A 20,950-nucleotide genomic window follows, 5' to 3' on the forward strand; every position below is an offset into this window, starting at 1 on the left:
GAGACAAAAGTGACAGTGAGTGCAAGGCTGGTCCACCCCTGGGCCACCTCACCCAACGGCTTGCCAGGAGCTGTGCCGGGCTCACAGGCCCTGGAGAACGTCAGGGAGCCACCCCATTAAGGCCCCCGGGACCGGTCTCCCTTTCTCGGAGGACTTGTCTGGTCAGAGGACGCATCTGTAACCAGGAGAAGCCTCCGTACTACCAGCACATGTCTGGGAAACGAGACACGTTCTGTGGTGAAAGATCAAAGGTGGCAGATGGCCAGCTTGCTCTCTCTTTCCGGATGTGCTTGGAGAGCTTCACCTTGTTGCTGAGAACACTGGAAGGCCGAGGACAAGGAAGGGGAAGGAAGCAGGGCGATGGCTCAAAACCTGGTTTCAACGGGGCCACTGGTCCATACTGGTCATGTGTGTGTGTGGGTGAGGTGGCTGATTTCATAAAGGGCGGGGAGTGGGGACAGTCTAATCTGCCTTGACAGGAAGGATCAGCATAAAAAGCCTTGTGACTCCAACAGTTAGGTCTATTCCTGGGGCAGCACAGGGATGGCAGCATTCTGGGCCACCAGAGGCAACCTCACTTTTGTGCTAAGGTCCTACTCATCTGAAAAAACCCTTGTCAGGTGCAGGGAACAAGATCAATACACACGTATCAATTGTGTATATCTATACGCTAGCAATGAACACTCCAAAAATGAAGTTATGAAAACCTGTTGTTCCATTTATAACAGCACCAAAGAGAATAGTACTTGGGAATACATTTAACAAAAACTCTAAAACATCGTTGGAAGAAAGACAAACAAATGGGAAAATGTCTTAGAAGATCACACAGTACATGATTCTATTTACATGAAACATCCAGAACAGGCAAATCCTTGCAGACGGAAAGTGGATTCTTGGTTGCCAGGGGCTGGGGGAGGCACGGGCGGTGAGTGACTGCTCATGGGGATGGGGTTTCTCTTTGGGGTGATGGAATGATCTAAAATTAATTGTGGTGATGGCTGCACAACTCTGTGGATACACTAAAAACCAACCAACTGTACACTGAAACAACACAAATGACTTCTCAGACCAAACTCTTGAGGCATAAAACAAATTCAAACAGAATTCTCAACGAAGCAGGAAAGCCTTCTTCCTGCTGTCTGGGGTTGGTCAGCCAAACTGATCTCCTTGGGCAAAAACAGGATTACAAAACTCTTCCCTGCTAGTTAGTAGGAAGGAGTTGAGTCCACCAGGCTTCCAAGGGCCTGTGTTAGTGGAGCTGGGGTCTCTCCCCTAAGAGAGTGGTCATAAAAACCAGGCTCAGGAGAATCAGACACCACAGATGCAGGGGAAGACATGCTGCCAGATGTTCCTTTTTAGGAGAGAAATACTGAATCACATTTCCAAAGCTCAGGACTATTCAGAAGATGACTGGCAATTTACAAGCATTAAAAAAAATTGAGATGAAATTCACAATTGAGATAATTTTTAAGAGGCCTCACAGCTGGCTTTGCAATGCTTACGTTGTGGCTACCGACTGACCTCCACCTCTCTGCTCTGTGCAGAGCAGCGCCGGCAACAACTGACCTCTGCAGCCAGCTTAGGCTGACCAGTGGCGGCACAGGCGTGGATGATCACTGCCACGGAGCATCCGCTAGCACGGGGCCTGGCACCCGGCCCACCCCGCAGACGCACAAGAAATCACGCTGAATGCTGCAGTGAACAGATGACAGACAAGACAGACAAGGCATGCCACACCTGTCATGGCAACTGAGGACTGGGGACAGAAGGAGCCCAAGGCAGCAGGGAGGTGTGCTCACAGGACAGCCAAGCCGAGGCGTGCCTGCAGGCCCCATCTTTACCAAAATAGACGCTCTCTTTTCATGGCCTCAAGAAACTCACTTTACCTACAACATGACCTGGGTGCAATGAAAAGCTGTTGCTGATGGCCAGAGCCCTAGCACACATGACAGGGTCACTGGGGTGCACGAGTGACTGGCCCGGTGTCTTCTTGAGGGCATACGCGTGCCCCGCTGTGAGCTCACTGGGGTAAGAGGTGGTTCCCTCTGAAGCAGCTTTCGCCCTCCTCCTAATCACATCTAAAGCAAGCGGGCTCCTTTGAGGGTGCTTTCTGCCCCGCCTTGGGAAGACCCCAAGTGACATCTGCGGGAAACAATGCTCACCCCCAGGGGAACTTCAACTTGGTGTATGCCAGAGGTTGAAAAGGCTCTAAGAGGAGACAGCCTGGCGGGGGCTGGGCAGGGGCAAGGGTGGTGCCGGGGCAGGTGGGAGGGTGCTTGGCATTTACACGGGCAAGGGGGGTACGTAGAGCGATGGGACACGCCCTGCAGACAAAGGGAGCCAGGTTTCTGTCAGAAAGATAGGTAGAATTAAGAAGCAGGGAGGCTCAGGTGAACCCTGTTGGTGCTGGATTGGAAGTATACATGTGAACCCAGGGTTACCCACACATGCAGACAGATATAGACAAAGAAACACGTGTACGTGTACACATAGGTATGTGCATAGGTACGGGGGTGTGTGAGAGTCCCAACAGTGGTGGGCTTGCTGAGCATGCAGATCTTGGTTTCTGGAGACCACTCTCCACAAAGAAGGAGCCCTTTGAGAAGGACCCCTGTGAGAGACGATGATGAGTCTGGAGCCTCTTGTTAGGACAGAAGAAAGTGCTTAAAAGAATAATGAGCCGTGGCAAAAGGGCACAGGAACCTGCTTGGTGGGACTCCCGCTAGCCAAATCTGGGACAATTAAAAGAAATTCTGTACTAATAATGACAAAATGTAAGCCGTTGACTAAAGCAGGAATCCATGCATCGATCTTGCTGTACAATATAACAAGGGGCTAAGTGGGGAGAAAGAATAGCTCTCTTACAGAACACCAATGAAGCGTACTAGTAACAGAGAAGGCAGGACCCGCCCCCCCCCCCCCGCCTTTGGTGATGGATCGTCACAGTAATGACTAATCCGAGCAAGAGAACATGGGTGGAGGCGGACACTGGAGGGGAACAGTGAGAGGAATGGGCTTCTCTCTCCAGAAAAAAAGGGGATGATCTCACAGCGGAGAAACAGACAGAGCCCACTCTAACCAAGTGAGCCAAATTAGCCCCACAGGTACCAGGACAGGTAAGCACCACGTGCCACCTGGGACGGGGTAGCGTGAAGAACACAGCTTTGCTTCTGTGGAATTCTAGCCCCAAAGGCACTACTTGGACAGAACCACCAGGAATCACTGGACAAACCCAGACAGAAAAACTTCTCCAAATTCACTGGCCTATAATCTTCCAGGCCATAAACATCAAGCAAAGAATGAGGAAGTATTCTAGATGGAAAGAGAGATATGGGGTATATGATCTGGGATCTGACCCCTCTGCTATGAAGGACAGCATTCGGACGACTGGGGAAAATCGAATGGGTAAAGGGATATGGAAGTGCTTTATAAAATTCTTCCGTAAGTTAAAAATCCGCCCCCCTCCAAAAAAAATTAAAGCTAAAAAACAAAAGGCAGACAGGCAAGGACAGAAGAGGACTGATACGACTCCAACCTGCCTCAGGGACCAGGAAGTGAGGCTGCGTCGGTGCCCCTCAGCAGGCCTGGGAACCCTGTTTTCTCAGGGCGGCCCTGCTCTCAATGCTGCGGGATAAAGGTTTTGTGGGGCAAGAGAGGGGAGTGAGGCCATCACTCACAGATCTTAGAGGTGATGATGTTGAGATCTGTAATGGAAATTGACAGCACGAGGTGATCTAGACGTGTGGCTTCAGCGACTGGCCCCCTAGACCATAACAGGATCACCTCGGCTAACACCGACCCTACAGTTCACAGTGCTACTTGCTAAGCCAGCACTCCAGGGGTTCCCACGGACGCTGACACACCAAACTTCTCCTCAGGACTTAGTGAGGGGGTCAGCTCAAAACAGTTTGCTTTCAGAGTCAAAATGAATTCTATTGTTTGAAATGGTGCTATTGAACCAATCCCCTAAGTTATAAAAACACTGCCCTCCTGCCAGAGTATGACTTATCTCGCAATGCTTTTGAAGTCAGCAATGAATTTATATAAGGCAGATTGGGTTACAGAATTCGGGTGGTTGAACTTGCTCATTAACTCTTTTATGAGGAATTTCAGCCACGTGGGAGAAACTTTCAGGAAACCTTGGAGTTGGATCTCTAGCAAAAGACCAAAAAAGGAAGGCTCCATAGTCTTCAGAGGGGAACAAGCTACTTTACTTCAAGGTTTAATATGCTGTGATTAAACATGCTTACATATTTATCTGAACAGGTCTAAGTAATATTGATTAATGTGAGACTCTAATGCACAGAAAAGGGGTCTGGAAAATTCCATCGACCTCACACAGTTACCTTGGGGTGGGAGAGGGAGAGGGGTAGGCAGATTCTTTTACTCTATGTATTTCCCATTTGCCTTTTTTAAAAAGTGGTATGAACGTGTTACTTGTGTACAATTTTGAAAAACGAGCAATACACCTCTTTATAGTTGCTTTTTGTTTTTGGGAAAAAACCCCACAAAAACCAAAGAACAAAAAAATCAACCAACACCTTAAAGACTCCTTGTGACCAGGCCCTCCTGCGAAACAAAAAATAAGGGCTTATGAAGCTTGCCTCACAGTGGATTCCAAGTCTATGAGCTGAAGATTTGGGAAAACATTTAGGAACTGAAGAAGAATCCGGTTTTCAAATTGCCTATTCCTGTTTAAGATCTTATTTTACAATATCAACTGTTTTTCATCCCAGGAAACCCCCAGTGACTGGCAGTAAAAGGCAAAGGGACGTGAGGGCTCACCTGGTTCTGAGTCAGAATTGCCTGCAGACGGCTCGCAGAAGGTTGATGGCATAAAAACATTGTTTTTTGATACTGTTGACAAGGAGGTGCGGGCAGGGAAGGGAACAAGAGGAAAAACAGTGTGAGTCGGCAGGGCACACACGTACCCGATCACCTCTCCCACGTGAAGGCTCGATCTCTGAGCCCCGCTGGAGGGGGCTCAGCATTATGAACCAGGCCTTTGTGGTCTGCTGTGGCCGCCTATCTTGTCCTCATGCCCCTGGCTTTTCTGTGGCACTGTAGGCCCCAGTGGGAGCAGCGAGGAGGGAAGCAGAATGAACTGGATGTTCCAAGCCTCAGGCCCTGCTTCTTGTCACCTGCCAGAGGCTTGCTGGTTGGCTGCGCCCCCAGCCCCTCACCTGTTTAGGATCTTACTTTACATCTACCAGTTGCTTCCCTGGGTGTGGGCCAGGCAGTAATGCAATGGGCCTCAGAGCTGAAGAACTAACCGGGTAGACAGAATACAGCTAAGCAGAATCAGAATGCAGGGCACAGACCACACCTTCCAAGATACCGGCTCCGTTCCTGTCTCCACCCCTGGTGCCGGAGAGCTGACTATTTCCTACGCCAGTGAGCCAGAGCAGAAGGGAAATGTTCGCTGTCCTTTGTCCCTACAGCCTATGGCCACAGCACAAATCACCTCTCCTCCTCTGAGGCACCTTCTGCCACAGGGCGTGGCGCAGCAGGGCGCGGTGAACGGGAAGGAGCACAAACGATCACCAGGGGGCAGAAGCTCCCTTGTTTCCTAGGAACGCCCATATGCAACAAGGGAGAAAAGGAGGGCTCCCCAAGCCCGACTGCTAACTGTCCTGATGGTTCCTCAAGGCCTGCTTAGCAAAGGACAGTGTATCCATTCAGGAGGGTCTCGAGCAGTCATGAGAAAGGGTGTGGCAATGTCCACAGTGAGTGTTAAGGGAAACAGGAGTGAAATCCAGTGTGTTGCAGGGATGATCTCGAAAGGACACTCACTCTCTACATGGTGCCCCCCGTCACGTCTGCATCACTTCTGTAAGCAGAAACAACCTTCCAGGGCGTCTTTTCCCCTTAAAGTGCTGTCCTTTAGGTTCACAGGTATAAAATGCTTCACATAAACCTCCCAAGAAGGAACGCCAAGTTGGGTAACCGGAGATCCTCTCTGAATACATGTGCGTCTCTAAGTCTGCACTAGACAGCCAAGATGGAGAAGATGGACGATGCCAGGGGGGACCAAGTCAAGATCGGGAGGAGTGGGGGCAAGCCCTGAGGCAGTGTTTACCCTTGAATCTACAAGGCTGTCCCCGGGGATCACAGCACCTCCCACCAAATAGCCCCAGCAACTCTCTCGACCCTGGGAAACTGCCTCTTTGCTGCACGGGTCTTCTTAACAAGCCCCCGGGCTGGTCTGCCAAGGCCCCATCCAGAGCCTCCACAGGCTCCTAGCCTGGCGCACCCCTCAAGGTTCCCCCAAGCCCTCCTCCTCTGCGGGCTCCCGACATTCCATCATCAAAGTGTGTTCTGGGGCCACTTGGTTCGAGGTGTACTGTGTGTGTCTGCGCTTCTCAACCAGACTGCCAAGCTCTAGGCACATGGTTGAAGGGTCAGGAGGACACTGTACTTCCTACTTCCTACACCTTCAGTCTAGAGATACAGCCACAAACCTGGGAAGGAGGACATGTAATTAATTTAGTCCACTAGGTCACGACCCTCTGTTAAGTGTTACTGATTCCAGAGGGGGGCACCTCCAGCTTCATTCCTGACAGAGACCGAGTCTCAGATCGATTCTAACTGGCTGTGGGCAGGAGACAGACGCCGAGTGTGAGGCACCACAGGGGGACGGCGGACTCATCAGCACGGATGCTCGGCAAAGGTCTGCGACGGTTACCTGACTGTGAAGGTGGGAACTGGGTTAAAGAGGACGTTCTTTCTCGCTTGACGGGAGGGCAGTAATTTCCATCTTCTCGGTCGGAATCTACAGAAAACGAGGAGGAGGAGGAGAAAATCAGGCTGCTTCCACTTTTACAACCAAACAAAACGAGATGTTTTAGAGATTTCCTCACCTTCTCCACCTTCGGGGCTGGAGCCTCCAGCTGGCCTCTGAAATGAGAGCACACGGCAGGGCGGTGAGCGAGGGCCGGGCTGCCCAGCTAGCACCCAGCAGCTTGAGTTCCCTCATGAACGCATCCTGAAACGCAGCGCTGAGGGCCAACTCCCTGAGCTCAGACACCCAGGTCGGACGGACTTTCAACCTAACGCTCAAAAATGCCCCCCCGGAATGCTCTGTGTCTGCCTTACCAGGCCATGGGCCGAGGAGTCCTCCTAAAGGCTGAGGACGCATTTACTGCACAAAGATTGGTTTCTCTGTCTCTCCACAGATCACAGCTAACTTCGTGCCGCCCCCTCAACTCAAGCACAGTGAAACGCTATCTGGCTGAAATTCATGCTGCCAAGAGCTGGCAAGCGACCCGCTCCACTCTGGAGGGCAGCAGGACCATTTAAAATGTGGCCTAACACCGGGTCGCAGCAATTTCCGTTCCTTGCCTGGCCCGTTCCATGGCGCGGAACCCTGTTTCAAGGCGGACCATTACTTCCAGAGCAACAGAGAACTTGCATGCCTTGGATCTAAGTCTGCTACAAAGTGTTCAGAACACAATCGTCCAACGTGACAACTCTGCTGACCACACAACCTACCGAGAAATCACAAGCTAAGACAGTAGGTGGCCAAAGAATTTCCTCTGTAACAACCTTTAGTTTTAGAATGTGAACAACTAGCCATCAAGAAGCCTTAAGATGAGCCCCGCTCCCACCCCCAGGTAATATCCACTCCCTCACAGACTTGCAACTCTCCAGAACCAAGCAGCCAGAAGCAAACGTTGAGGGGTGAACATCCCTCCTCCTGGGGCACCTATGTGCGAGCAAGCAGAGGAGCCAATTTTCTTATTTTCAGAAAAGTCCCTAGGGGTCAAGTTTAGCCAAACGAGGACCACCTGCCTTGAGGAGCCGTTAGGGCTTAGAGGAGGCCTGCCTGGGAAAGTGCTCTGCAAGCTGCAGGGCAGGGTGGAAAGGTGACAACTGCCCTAAATAACGTAAATAATGAGCTGTGAGCGGGGCGCCGGCCCTGAGCAGGACTTTCTCCGTAAAGGGCCACAGAAGACTTTCAGCTTCTCGGGCCACATGCATACTCTACCACCTTAGCTTGCAGACAGAGGGCCGGAGTTTGTGGACCCCATCCTAAGAGACAGTAGAGAAAAGGATTCCAACCTGAACTCTCTCCTCCCGAGTGGGCCCACAACTTGGGTTTGAGTTAGAAATGCAAGCCTTTCTCGCTCAAGTCCGTTCTAAGTGCTCCCTGCAAGCCTCTGTGAAAGGGCCAGGAGGACCGCTGTCCCCATGCCTGCATCGGGTGCTCAGGAGGCTCCGAGGAGGCCATCCATCAAAGTGCTTGGGAAACAAACCCCTCTTAACACAACAGGGGTTCGACAGTCCTTGGGGCGACCGTGAACATACCACCGGGCCCCAGATGAAGTGGAACACCGGAGGAGGAAAGCAGGCGGGCCTCAGATGGGCACAAACCGGCGGCCGGACCACAAGAGCAAAGTGTGAAGGTGCTCAACCCCTCTGGGAGGCCCGCAGAGCTTACTTTCTCCCAGCTCCGATACCTCCTAAAGCCACACCTTGGGCAAATCCTCTCCCTCGCCCAGGCTTCGGTCTCCTTCCTTGGGAAATGGGGGTGCCAGCACCTCCCCCACAGGAAGATGGAAGGGGTCAGCGAGATAAGCAGGTGAGGCAGCCTTTGGTCTGACCCGACACCCGGCCAAGGCTGACACCTGGACTTGGGGGGGGGGGCTCTCCCAGCAAGCTCGCTTCTGCTGGATGTTATACCCTTGGGAAGGGTATGACAAGAGGAGGGTTCATGTCCCAGGGCAGCCAGATGAGGGGTCAGGGTGGGGGACTCAGTCCTGAGCCCAGGACGAAGCGTTGGGGGTGTTGCTGAGATACATACGCCGGCAGCGCTTTCCTTTCACTGGGTTCAGGCCTGGGGTGGCGTCCGAAAATGCAAAGCCAAGCCGCGGGCACAGCAGGCCTCTTCTCCTGGGACCATCCCCTTCCCTGGGTGACATCACGGAGGCGCAGACTACGGGTACCTCCTTCCTATTCCTTCACAGGGGCTGGGCCCACTCCCAGCTCCGGTCCCGTGGCTCCTGGCCTCTCTCCTGTCATTCAGTAGGCATTCCGGCTGCACCAACCTCACACATGGCAGCCTCTTGGATCCCATGGGATCTGCCGTTTGGAGAGCGACTCCTGGGATCTGGAAATGGCCTTGCAGACACTGCTCCCTCATCAGCTGGCTTCTTTTCACTCTCCTCGCTCTTCCCTGGCTTCTCACGTGAGAACCCCTGCCCCCTGCGCCCCTCTGTACCTCTCACTCTGTGTCACCTGTGCCAGGGTCCCCACTAGCTTGAGTCCCAGGAGTGGCCCTCAGCCCACAGTGGGCCCCAGAGAAGCCACTAAGGCACGTGTCCCTGTGTTACACACGGCCCTGCTTCCTGTTTCCTCAGCTGCCGAAAAGGGTATTCCCCCACCACTGCAGTCCCATAGAGGCCTCCACACCTACCTTCCCTTTGCCCTGCTGGCTAGCTGGGCTCATTTCCACGTGTGTGGATTTCCAGAAGTCTACAGATTTCTAATTTCATTCCACTGTGGCTGGAAAAGACCTGGCATGATTTCAGTCACTTTAAGTTTATCAAAACTTGTTTTGTGGTCTAGCAAATGGTCTGCCTGCCCTGGAGGACGTCCCGGGCACTCTGCAGCACAGTGCCCTCGACCTTCTCCAGGGCAGACGGCTCGCTAGGCCAGGTGGGTTTAGAGTGCTGTCCAGGCCCTCTCTGTTCTCCTCCATCCTCCGTCCGATGCTCTACTGACTACTGAAGGGGGGGTGCTGAGCTCTCCAAGATGACCGAATCGTCTCTTCTCCCTTCAGTTCTGTCCGTTTTTGCTTTGTGTATTTTGGGGGTCTTAATGACACGTAACTTTCTTATCTATGCCAACAACACCCCAAACCTCTCAGGAATCTGAGTTTCCTTTAGAGTTTGATGAGTGCTCGGGGCCCTCCCCAGAAGTGGGCCCAGACCAGGAGCTGAGGCCTCCGGGTACCCCGCTGTCTGTCCTGAACCACCCCTCCTTGCTGTCACGGTGCAGCCTGTCTCCCCCGTTTTCTGAAACACACCAACATTGTTCCTGCCTCAATATTCCTTCTGTGTGTGCCTGCCCCGCCCCCCCAGGCCTGGGACGCGCTTCCTGCAGGTCCGCTCAGTGTGGCCTCGCCAAGGCCTTTCCTAGCCTCCCCCAGGGTGAACCCGTCTCACTTGCTGCCCTACCACCCAGCGAGCGGAAGCTGCTCCTCTACCTCCCTCGGGCCTCTACCCTGTTTTGTGTACCAGCTGGAAATGATCTAATGTGTCCGTCTGGCTGTTCTGCTCACAGCTCAGACACACAACCCCTAGGCTGCTGTGCACAAAAGACGATCAGCAGGTAGTCACTGCACAAATGGAGCCTGAGTTGATCATAGCCCCTTCAGGGACCTGAAGAAAAGTGCCCGGCCAGACAAGATTCAGATGCAGGAGACCCTCAAATCTCTTCTAAGAGGCATGTGACTGGCCTCTTGGTCCTGGAAAGGCTAAGAGGCCAAGGCCAGGGGAGGACAACACAGGAAATTACACCACCAGGGATAACCTTCCAGAAGCTGCTGGAATCTCCTATGGGGTCTGAACTAGCCAACTCAGAAGCAGTGAGGAAACTGATGCCAGCAACTTTCCTCAATAGGAGCTAGCACAAGGAAGCAAGGAGACGGAATGTATGAGGAAGTCACTTCTGCTTGCCTTTGGATATGCCGACTCTTCCAGAAATCCTCAACAGTGGCCAGCGTGAGGAGAAGCCTGATGTCTGCACCCCCCACTCCCCCAACTGCGCTGAAGGTCTGAGCTTGCTGTCTGGCTGTCTCGTGCTGTCTTCTCCCCACACAGGGAAAGGTCTGGGGTGAAGTAACTCCCCTTTAAGCCACCCTGGCCCAAAACGAGGCCAACGCCAGCTCCACACACACTTTGGGCAAACACAGCAGCCTAGTGGTCAGGGGCCACCCCTCATCCCAACCAAGGGAGAGGCCACTCACGGGTCAGCTGAGAACAATGGCTGGGACACACATAGGGGTGCGCCCTGCAGCTGCAACTCCTTGGACCCCGGAAGTCTGCATCCAAAGCCACTGCCACGGGGACTCATGTGAGGAGGACTCTAAGGGCAGGCTTCCGGGATTCCTCTTAGGGGAGGAGCCAGGGCAGAAGCAGGTGTGAATGTCCCATTTCCTCCTCTGCCTCTTCCCACACTAGAATCCACCTCTGTGAGGATCAGGGCTTCAGGATGATACCTAGGCGACACTGGGGTCAGTGCCCATTTGGGACACCACGACGAACATATCCCAAATCAACACTTACATAAGGAGGCAGAAAAGAAAGAGGCCCAAAGAGAATCCTTCAATTCACTTCCCTGGTGGCAGGAAGCATGAACGAGTGAAGTGGGCTTACAGAAGATGCAAAGCCCCCCCAATGTGGCTGCTAGGGACGGGTGGGAAGAACGGCAGGAGTGGCATCTCACTCTCCTCAGAGCCACAGGAACCTCGGGGGGAGCTGCTTATTCCGTGAGGTGTGCACATCCTTGCCAAGTACAAAACAGGTGGTAACGTCTAACCCAGAATGGGACCCTGGAACTGTAGATGTGGGAAGCTTCAGTTCTTTGTAAAGGATGAAACAGTGAAAATTTACGATGGTTACATTTATCAAGGATCCCGCACTGCCCCCCTCAAAGCCCCGAAAGAACATGGCTCTCATGAGGCTGTCTGGTGTGGCCTCAAGGAGGACAAAGGTGCTAGGCCAGTCCAGGGGAAGGAATGGAGCTGGCCGCTGTGTCTCAGAAGCTGACACACGACACACAGGTAGAGTAAGCAGGAATGAACAGCACTCTTGGCCTTCCTGACTTCTCAGAAAAGACCAGAAAACAAGACCACACCAGACACCCATTTGGTCTGCCTGGGCCTCAGTGATTTCAATGTGGACTGACCGGTTATAAAGCCCGCTGTCTGTGGCTGCAGGAAAATGGATGCCCAGGATGAAAAATCAATCAAGGGAGGAGCCTGTTGATTCGTCCTTGTCTTCAAATGGACTACTGGCCAATTCCATGCTGTTTATTCTGCTACTGAGGTGACCAGCTCAGAAGTTCTTACCAAAAAGGCAGACACTGAAGAAAGAAAAAGAGCTGTGGCCTCCAAAGGTCTGAATGTTGGGTGGGAGCAGAATAAGGGTCAAATCCCGTGCAGAAGCTGGAAGATGAGGGAAGCTGTCCAGCCAGGGGTCTGGTTCCAGAACCTGTCTAAGCTTCCTGGTGGGTCTAATAAACACATTTCAGGCTCCACAGGGCTTTGGCTCTGAGCTTCAGTCCAGGGGACTTAAGCCAGGCTTGGAGTAAGCACTAAGAGCTGCCTGCTTTCTCCAGATCAGAGAACTTAATCTGGACGTGGTTTGGTCTTCTCCAAGCTGTCTTCTGAGAGCCAGTAAGTCTGATATATAGAGGCTTGTTCCCGGTACTGAGTCTTCGATGGCCAGAGTCTGGGGAGACTGAAAGACGAGCAGGCCCTTTGTAAGCAACAATTCAGTGAGCCACTATTTATTATAAAGAACTCGCAGCTTTACATACCCTCGAGGGATCATGCAATTAAGAACAGATTAAACGTGATGGGCGAGACTGGCTGGGTAAGGGTGGGCGGTTTCCTGAATTCCAGTGTGGTACCGGGAAAGATCCAAATCTGTTTGGCTGCAAAAGCAACGACTCCTAGCTAACCAAAGAACCACCTCAGCCCAAGAGGAAGCTGGGATCCATCTGCCTTGATTTATGCCCTAACTGACCTAAAAAAACGTTTACTTTGCCTTGAACACGCCCAATCACTAAAGAAAGCCAGTTAATGGCAGCCAGAGGTGACAAGCTGGAGTCTTCTGTGCTAGCCCTCCAACCTCACCTCACCAAATGATGCAACAGTGGCCCTGCTGGGACTTCTGATGGAACTGGGGATTCCTATAGTTACAAGTGCTAAAACCAAATAGCACATGTGTGTGTCACGTGCGTGGCCTTTGCTGTTCTGCTGGTACATTCATCAACTGCTCCCCCCAGTCTTGACTTCCTCCCACAGTGACCCACAACCCATCCTGAGGTTCCCTACTATTAACACTTGACCTTGCAGGGCCGGGCTGGGGATGGTTTGAATTTCTTGGGATTAGAGCCTCTGACCCAAAGTCCACAAGAACTGAGACATCAAGTCCCATTGGCCAGGCCTCAGAAATCCACATCTGGCCTGGCCACAAGCAGAAGGTGAGACCCCCTAGGTGCCTCTGGAGGAGCAGCTGCTGTGCCTCAACCTCTGTGACCTACCCACTTGCTAGTCTCAACTGAAAACCCTCAGCCCCTTCAGTTAAGAGTCTGCTCTATAAGCTTGCTGTTCAAACCAGGCAGCCGCAAAAGGCCCTGGAGCCTCTTGGGCAGATCCACATGAAGGTCATCTTTACTGGGAACTCAGGGAACTGAGAACATGATTTCCTGTGCTTGCGAAGGCTGAAGGCACAATAACTCATAATACCCGACTCAGAAGAAGGTTCCAGGAGCTGCTTGGCTCCCAACCGAAAAAGTGATCACCTCCTCATTCTCACTCTGTCAGCTCTAGTGCTCTCATGAGGGCTGCGCCCCTAGAACACTTTGGTGTGAGTGCCTTCTGGCTGAATCTTTACTGGGCCCACAAACCCACTTGTGTGCCATGAGGGACTGCCTCCCGTCACTCCCACCTGGCACGTGGTAAAGACTGTTCCTTCTTCTCCCACCACACACTGACTCCTCCCCAAATGTTAAAATTGGCCTCCAACCTCACCTTTGCTGAATATCACTTCTTCCTGTGTGTCCCAGGGTTTAGTGGCTGTAACTGAATTTTAATGATTTCCTTAAGAACACAGGGGACTGGTGATGTGACACATGGGATCACTAAAGTCTGGGATTGTGACGCCCTGGATGGCTGCCCAGTGCTTGGTGTGCAGAGCAGGGTCCCTTGCTTCCTTGCTTGAGAGCCATTTTTCCCTGCCATGAGAATGGGGGGGGCTTAGGTACCCACATGGAGTTTTCAATCCTGAATGTAGGATGATGTTTACCTTTCCCATTTTATCAACCTCCAAACACTCAAGACATTCCTTGTTCTCGAGAGTTCACAATCTTCTCCACCTATAATCTTCAAAAGCCTTCTCAATACAAAGAGAAAGGGCTCAAGGGGTTCCCTCTGGATTCAAAGGAAGAGTCTTTTCTTCTTCCTGCTTTGATTGAAGACAAGCGGTTCACAGCCTAACCACAGTCCAAACACAATCGGTCTTGCAAGGCAGTCTGCCTTAGATACCTCCTCTTCCTCTGGACCAAGGAAATCGGGGCTTCTGGTGTTTCTAAGACCCTGAGCCTGAATGCCCAATCAGGGAGAGGAGAAAGAAAAATGGAAGGACGGAGAAGGGGTCGAATTTGATTTGGAAGGTTCTACCCCATTCTTCAATCCCTCTTTTGACCCCTCATGTCTCTTTCAGGAAACAGGATTAGCTTCTCACTATGGGTGTATACAAATTCCCCCACTCAGAAAGTCTCAGTGTAAAAGGGGACTCAATCTTTCCTGACTTTTTGGCAGCAAGAATTAAAGGGAGCTGCAGAGATCATGAGCACCTTTTCAGTTCTCATCAGCTGCTTGTGGTTTAGGGTCTGAATCGGAGGCACCCGAAGGGAAAGGGGCCGATCTGGGTTGGGCCCCCCAGGCTGTGGAGTGCTGGGTAGAGGTGGACTTACCCCTGCCAGTTCTCGCGGGAAAGGAAGAAGCTGGGCTTCAGGAGTGCTGGCTGAAGCGCTAGCGGGGGCAGGAGGCTCTAGGGCATGCTCACCAGCTGACTCGGGGTGACCCGTGCCATGGTGGGGGGCCTCAGCCTCCCCCCGAGGCTCCTCTCCCGAATCCGACAAGTCTTTTTGCTCTGCAGAGGACTGGGAGCAAAAAAGACAATTTTCCTTCAATGTAAATAAAAGCTGCAACGTGGGACAGGGGGTGGGCAGGGATCAAAGGGCTGGAGACGCTCAGACTTCAGCAGCTCCCGCCTGGGAGGACGAGCCAAGAAAGCTGGTACGTGCTGTTGTTTTGCTCAACAAAACTGGCCCTCCAGAATGAAAGAATGGAAAATGAACGTGGACTTGGCTGAGGTTTAATTTTGCAGGAGGCCTGGGCCCCCATTTTCAAAACAGGCAGCATGGAGCTACAGAGCTTATAGGCTGTGAGTGAGGAACAACACTCTTGGTGGCCAAAATGGGGGCAGAGCCTCTACTGGAGGGAAATAGGGGTGACTATGTCTGATCATCCCTAGCGGTTAATGACCCATCTCTGCAAGAATACTGATGAGGGAAGTTGGCCCTCAGCACCATTTCTGTCCACTAAGGTGGGGAAGGCAGGCCTGGAATAGCACACAGCTACAAAACAGGGCATATAAGAGGGTTCACAGGCTTCTGCATTCTGCTAGAGTGCTTCCAGCACCTTTCAATTCGTTCTGCTTAAACCTGAGATCAAGGAAAGGCTTTCTCGCCTCAGTGAGTGCAGATGTGTGGTGACCAAACCAGCTGGCAGAGACACGGAGAGCTGGTTTTGTATCACATGGGTAGGAGTTCAGGTGGCCTAGGATTCTCCCATGTTCACCCCAAACACCTTGGCAAGGGTGTATTTAGAAAATAGCCAGGGCAAGAGAAAGCTGGTTCTGGAAGTCTTTGTCCTTAAAAGTACAACACCCCTGGCATCCTTCGAGGTGGTTCCTGGGACTCTAGAGGGGCTCCCGTGGACCCAGAGCTCTGTGGCCAAGACTCTCTTCTTGAAGAATGGGTTACAAAGCTGGTGTCATGGAACAGATGGGCTCTGGTCCCCAAATCTCCTGCTTGGCATTGTTCACAACACGGAGCCATTTCTCTCGCTTTGTGAACTAAGTGGCTACCCTGTCTTTCCACAGACCTGGCCACGTTTCTTCTGAGTGTGAAGTGACTAAAATCTCTTTAGATAGGGCTTGGGGGCTAGTTCTTAAAGCCTGATGGATGAAAGGAACTCCGTAAAGAGAATTTAAGAGAACTTTCAAACATGCTGAGGAAGGCAAAAGAAACAAAATGTTAACTCATCCATACATCTAAAAAATCACCAAAATTGATTCTTCCTATCCAGGGGAGATCCACACACACACAAAGGCCTTCCTTCTCAAGCTGTTCCTCAAACCCGCTCAGGACATAAAGGTTGGTCCACGCGCCAACACCTGATAAGAGAAAATTAAACCCAGAGCTCTGTGGAAAATGGTCTATCTCCAATTGGAACCACATAGGACTTTCTTTTTTTAACCCCTGCTTTTAGAGCATAAGTGTTCAAGTGCCCTGGAGGCACTGAACTGGAAATGAAGCCTAAATTGAAGGACCAAAAAGAAACACATACGCCATCCCAGTATTTTCTACTTGGGTCTGAGTGTTTCTGCTGGACAAGAAAAGTGAGCTCTAGAGAACGAAGATAGGACCTGTAGTTCTTCAACGTGTTTGTTAAAATCAGACATCAAGATTTTCATAGCCTCTGACATCATCCTAAAATACACATGGCTGACAAAACCCAAAAACAAACACGTGCACACAGGATGGGCTTGTTACAGCAACAGTAAGCTTCAAAAGTAGGTCTGAACATACTGTGACAGCACTTTCAGGGACACTTTACTTCCTGCTCAACAGCATTTCTGCAACAGCTTTCTTTCTCCCAAACAGACATCACCCTGCAAGGGAGACCTCAAAGCCTCACCTGTTCAGATGAATAAACTTTTGGAAGATGAAGTATCCGAAAGAAACAGTTGTCACAGTCAATGAGACCACCACCTTCTAAGAAGATTCGGAATCTCTTCACATCAAAAAGAAAAAAACTGTCTCCATGCAAGGCAGTTAAGAAAAAAAAGTTTCATTTTTGCCACTAAAACCAGAAATGCGTAAATGCAAGCAATTTATGAGGAGCACCCTCTTGAGGAAGTGTGAGAACATGGAAGGAAGGACAGACAATTGTGCACTGTCAGCCGGGCTCTGGGCCTGGATTTTTTTTTTTTTTTTTTTAAAGATTTTATTTATTTATTTGAGAGAGAGAATGAGACAGAGAGAGAGAACATGAGAGGGGGGAGGATCAGAGGGAGAAGCAGACTCTCTGCTGAGCAGGGAGCCCGATGCGGGACTCGATCCCGAGACTCCAGGATCATGACCTGAGCCGAAGGCAGTCGCTTAACCAACTGAGCCACCCAGGCGCCCGTGGGCCTGGATTTTAGGCGTCAGGACTGGAGTTGAAGCCGACAACCGCTTTCTCCAACCGGGAACCCGGAACAACAAGGGGTTTGACAACATGTCCTGAGACCAAGTGATGCCACTGGTGGGCCACCGCCACCAATCTGTAGCCTGCTGTAAATGCCACTTGGGCCCTGGATGGGAAGGACAGAAAACGCCATGTGGCTCTGCCACTGAACAAAACAAAACAAAAAACGCCTGGGCTAACAGCTTCATTTTTTTCTTTTCGATTTCAAATCTTTTTACCTCAATCATGATTCAGTAACAACAGCGGGGCCTGTGGAGTGCTCTCCTTGTCGGGGGGACGCGAGTTCTGAAGCGCAGCCCACTGGGTGGTTTAGAGATTGTTCACTGAAAGGGAAGTCAGTGGTCCCACAGCTGACGATGGGACTTCTTGATCTTTGTGGATCAAGAAATGGCTCAAAAAAGAGCTAGAAGGGACATTTTGGTGACAGTTAAGACAACATAATTATGGAATATATATGTTGAAGGACATTTCTGACTTTACGATCATTTTCTCAGGAGTGACAATAGCAGTGGGGCCACGGAGAGGAACGGCCCTAGTCCCGGGGGCCGCCTACAGCAGGATCTAGGGGAGGAACATCAGATGTGCGCCACTTATAGTCGGGCGCTTCTGGCATTTACGACAAAGACGTTGCTGGCGAAGCCAGATGAGGGACACCGAAGTGTCCACGGTACCATTCTTTCAACTTCTCTGAGAACTTGAATGAAGTTGAAGAGAAAAGGAGCGACCGGCCGTAGCAACCCATGTAGCCTGTTCCCCACTCTGCCTCTGCAGTGTGAGGGGCAGCCGGGCAGGAGGTCGGTGAGAGAGACGGGACCTGAAAGAGGCTCAAACTCCCGTTTCTGTCCGAAGTGCCACAGCTGCTCCCTGCAGCTCTGCCTGCCTGTCTCCCTTGAAATGGGAAGCCACGGACTTGGCTGTCTCAGCTACGCGGCTTGCTCCCTGCCTTACTTCCGAACTGTCCTAAGCAGCAGAGAAAGAAAGGAAGATTCCATCTCCACCCGCAGCCCAGAAAGCTGCCCTTGCGGACAGTTACAGAGGCTCCTCCTTTGTAAACACGCAGAGGTTCCCTGCGTCCTGCCGGTGATGTTGTCCCAGAGGCATGACAGGAGCGGAGAGCTGAACCCTGAAGAGCTGGAGATCAGTTATTTTTAGAAGCCCATTTAGAGTTGGCTCTGAGTCAATATTTTGATAAGAACTACATTTGCACATTTTAAAATGACGATGAGCAGTTTCCTAGCTACTCTTCTGATTCAACTTCACCCCAACCTTCTGGAGGTAATACACGCAAGTTAGCCTTTGAATTACAAGGCAACAGACAAGAACCACCTCAACTGTGAAAACAGTACTGAAAAATTCGGCCAAACAAATATTACATTTTAGTGTTTCATCCTGCTGGTCGTCCGAAAGTCTTAGGTTTAAAGAATTATCAATTCCTATTACTTGTTTTAAGTCTGGGGTTGGAAAACTTTTTCTGTGAAGGGTCGGCTACTAAATATTTTTGACTTTGTGGGCCATGTCTCCATCCAAATTACTTCACTCTGCTGTCACAGTGGGAAAGCAGCCTCAGCTACTGGGAACAGGGTGGGCATGGCTGTGTGCCAATAAAACTTTATTTATAAAAACAGGCGGTGATGGCAGGTCTTAGTTTGCTGACCCCTTTAAAAGTGGTTCAAACGATAATAATAAAATTCAAAATTCTAGAAAATCCTGAGAGAAGCAACTTTGATATCTAAAACAGAAACTGAACACAGGCATTTCTAAAAGCTAGCAGAAATGCATCAGCTCCTTCACAGTGACTGAAGCTCCAAAAGACAAATGATAAAAATACATGTAATTAAGTTACATGTATTGGTCAGGGCCCATGGAAGAGGAGACCGCAGAGGCTGATGTGTCCTGAAAATACCACCTGGAAAACCAAAACAAAATAGAAAGAATGTTTCCTCGGCTGTTGTGATTCTTTCTTTAGCAAAAGAATTAACAATGGGAAAGTTTAATGTGAGGGTAAGCCTAGGAGATCAGCCCCGGCTCACACAGAAGGTACGCTGAAAGGGGGTATGTGTTGGGCAGCCACTTCTTCCTCCTGACCTCCCCCCGCTCTCCCCGCACACACACATGCTCTCTTCCTGGCACAGTACTGGAACGCAGTCCAGGACAGTGTGGGCCACACAGAAGTCTGGCCTCTCTTCTCTGACCAAGGGATGGGCTCTAGGAGCAGCAGCTGGGCTGCCAGGAGTCCCAAATTTGCCAGACCAGCAGCCCCCAACCTCAGAGGTGGCCACCCTGCCGGGGGACTGGGAATCTACCAGAGCATTCTCTCAAATGCTGTTCTTATCAACAAGATGCAAACGGATTTCAAAACACACCGAATCCAGCGCAGCACTTTGGTCCCTCACTCTGAAATCTTGCAATGGGTAAGATTGGGGCAGAGGTTGGAGAGACTGTCCATTTGTTGGACAAACAGAATCCTCATAAAAGCTTGGGAAGCATCAACCACAGAACATCAACTAACTTTGGACACAATCCCGACCTTCCACACTGATTTGTCAGGACGGACACAAAATCAACGACTTCTAGGTAAACGGCAGCACCTGACATCGGAATGTTACTGCCACACCGATCAGGACTTGAACAAGCTGCCAGCTCACTGCTACGAGTTAGGCAAAGTATTTCCAACGTCAGGGCAACCAAGACATTTAAAACCCAAGAGAGGGAAGCAACGAGTAACAAAGATGGATGGTAATACATAATGCAAGCCAACTAGTAATTACTCTAAATGCATTTATGCCAAGTTGGTTGGGGGTCAGAATATCTCCCTAAAATCTTTAAAGATCCTGTCTTCCCCCTTAACCACCATTATTCTCCCTCCTTCCTTCTACCTTTTCTCTCCTACTCTTTCTAATGTACACTATTTCTAAAATGAAGCATTAGGAATTAGAAAGTATCTTTCTGCCACTGTTAAAAGCAAGGTTTCTGAGCCCTTTCCACACACACCCGTCTTAACCTCTCACCATGGTAACTTAAAGCCACAGGACCTTTTCTCTTCAAGCTCCGTGTGGAGGCTTAAAAGATAGAAGCACCCTTGGCCATGTAACCTGGGAGAGCCCTCTGGCAGAAAACAAATTAGAGTAAACATGTGAAGAGAGAACATACCGGCCCCTTACCTTTTGTCCTTTATCCTTCTGAAACACAAAGACGGGCGGAGCAATGGCAGGTTTTTCTGCAAAAAGAAAAACTGGTTTTTTTCCCCCCAACATTATAGTCATACAGCAAACAAAGCTACTTTTGTTTGTAATAAGTTAAAAACAAAAAACAAACCCAATATAAAACTAGTAACTCCAAAGAACATCAAATCACTTAGAAAACGGTTTCTTGAAGTGGCTGCGTGGGCGTGTTGTTTGTGAAAATCCGACACCTAATGTTAGGGTATGTGCACTCTTCTGTGTGCATATTATACACCAAGAAAAAGGTTTCAAGACTCACTTAGAACAGCCACGTCCGTGACTGGGCGGGGGAGGGGGGGAGTGCGGGGGGCTGCGGGGCATCAAAGGCGCTGCCACCATTCGGATTCAGCGCCACCAACTGTGGCCTTGCAGGAACGAGGCACAGAGATGTCAGATGGGGCATGTCCCCAATTGCAAACTCTGGAGACTAGTTTAGGTTTTTTGAACTTCTAGGCCAGCG

General features: G+C 50.8%; 1 protein-coding gene across 13 annotated transcripts in view; it reads right to left on the reverse strand.

Annotated features, from left to right (window-relative positions):
- Positions 1–20,950, reverse strand: part of RANBP3 (RAN binding protein 3) — a 52,817-nt gene that overhangs the window by 12,733 nt on the left and 19,134 nt on the right. For 6 of the 13 annotated variants that reach the window (XM_032394497.1, XM_032394491.1, XM_032394498.1 and 3 more), the window contains exons 2-6: positions 20,431–20,486; positions 14,707–14,895; positions 6,861–6,897; positions 6,686–6,772; positions 4,786–4,857 (exon numbers count right to left, since the gene is read on the reverse strand). In XM_032394497.1, coding sequence (XP_032250388.1) covers positions 4,786–4,857; positions 6,686–6,772; positions 6,861–6,897; positions 14,707–14,895; positions 20,431–20,486 — 441 coding nt within the window. The remainder of the gene's footprint in view (positions 1–4,785; positions 4,858–6,685; positions 6,773–6,860; positions 6,898–14,706; positions 14,896–20,430; positions 20,487–20,950) is intronic. The other 7 variants (XM_032394495.1, XM_032394494.1, XM_032394493.1 and 4 more) reach the window with 3 other exon arrangements.

This window comes from Phoca vitulina, unplaced genomic scaffold (genome assembly GCF_004348235.1).
Source record: "Phoca vitulina isolate PV1807 unplaced genomic scaffold, GSC_HSeal_1.0 scaffold81, whole genome shotgun sequence".
In the NCBI taxonomy this organism is placed as follows: Eukaryota; Metazoa; Chordata; class Mammalia; order Carnivora; family Phocidae; genus Phoca; species Phoca vitulina.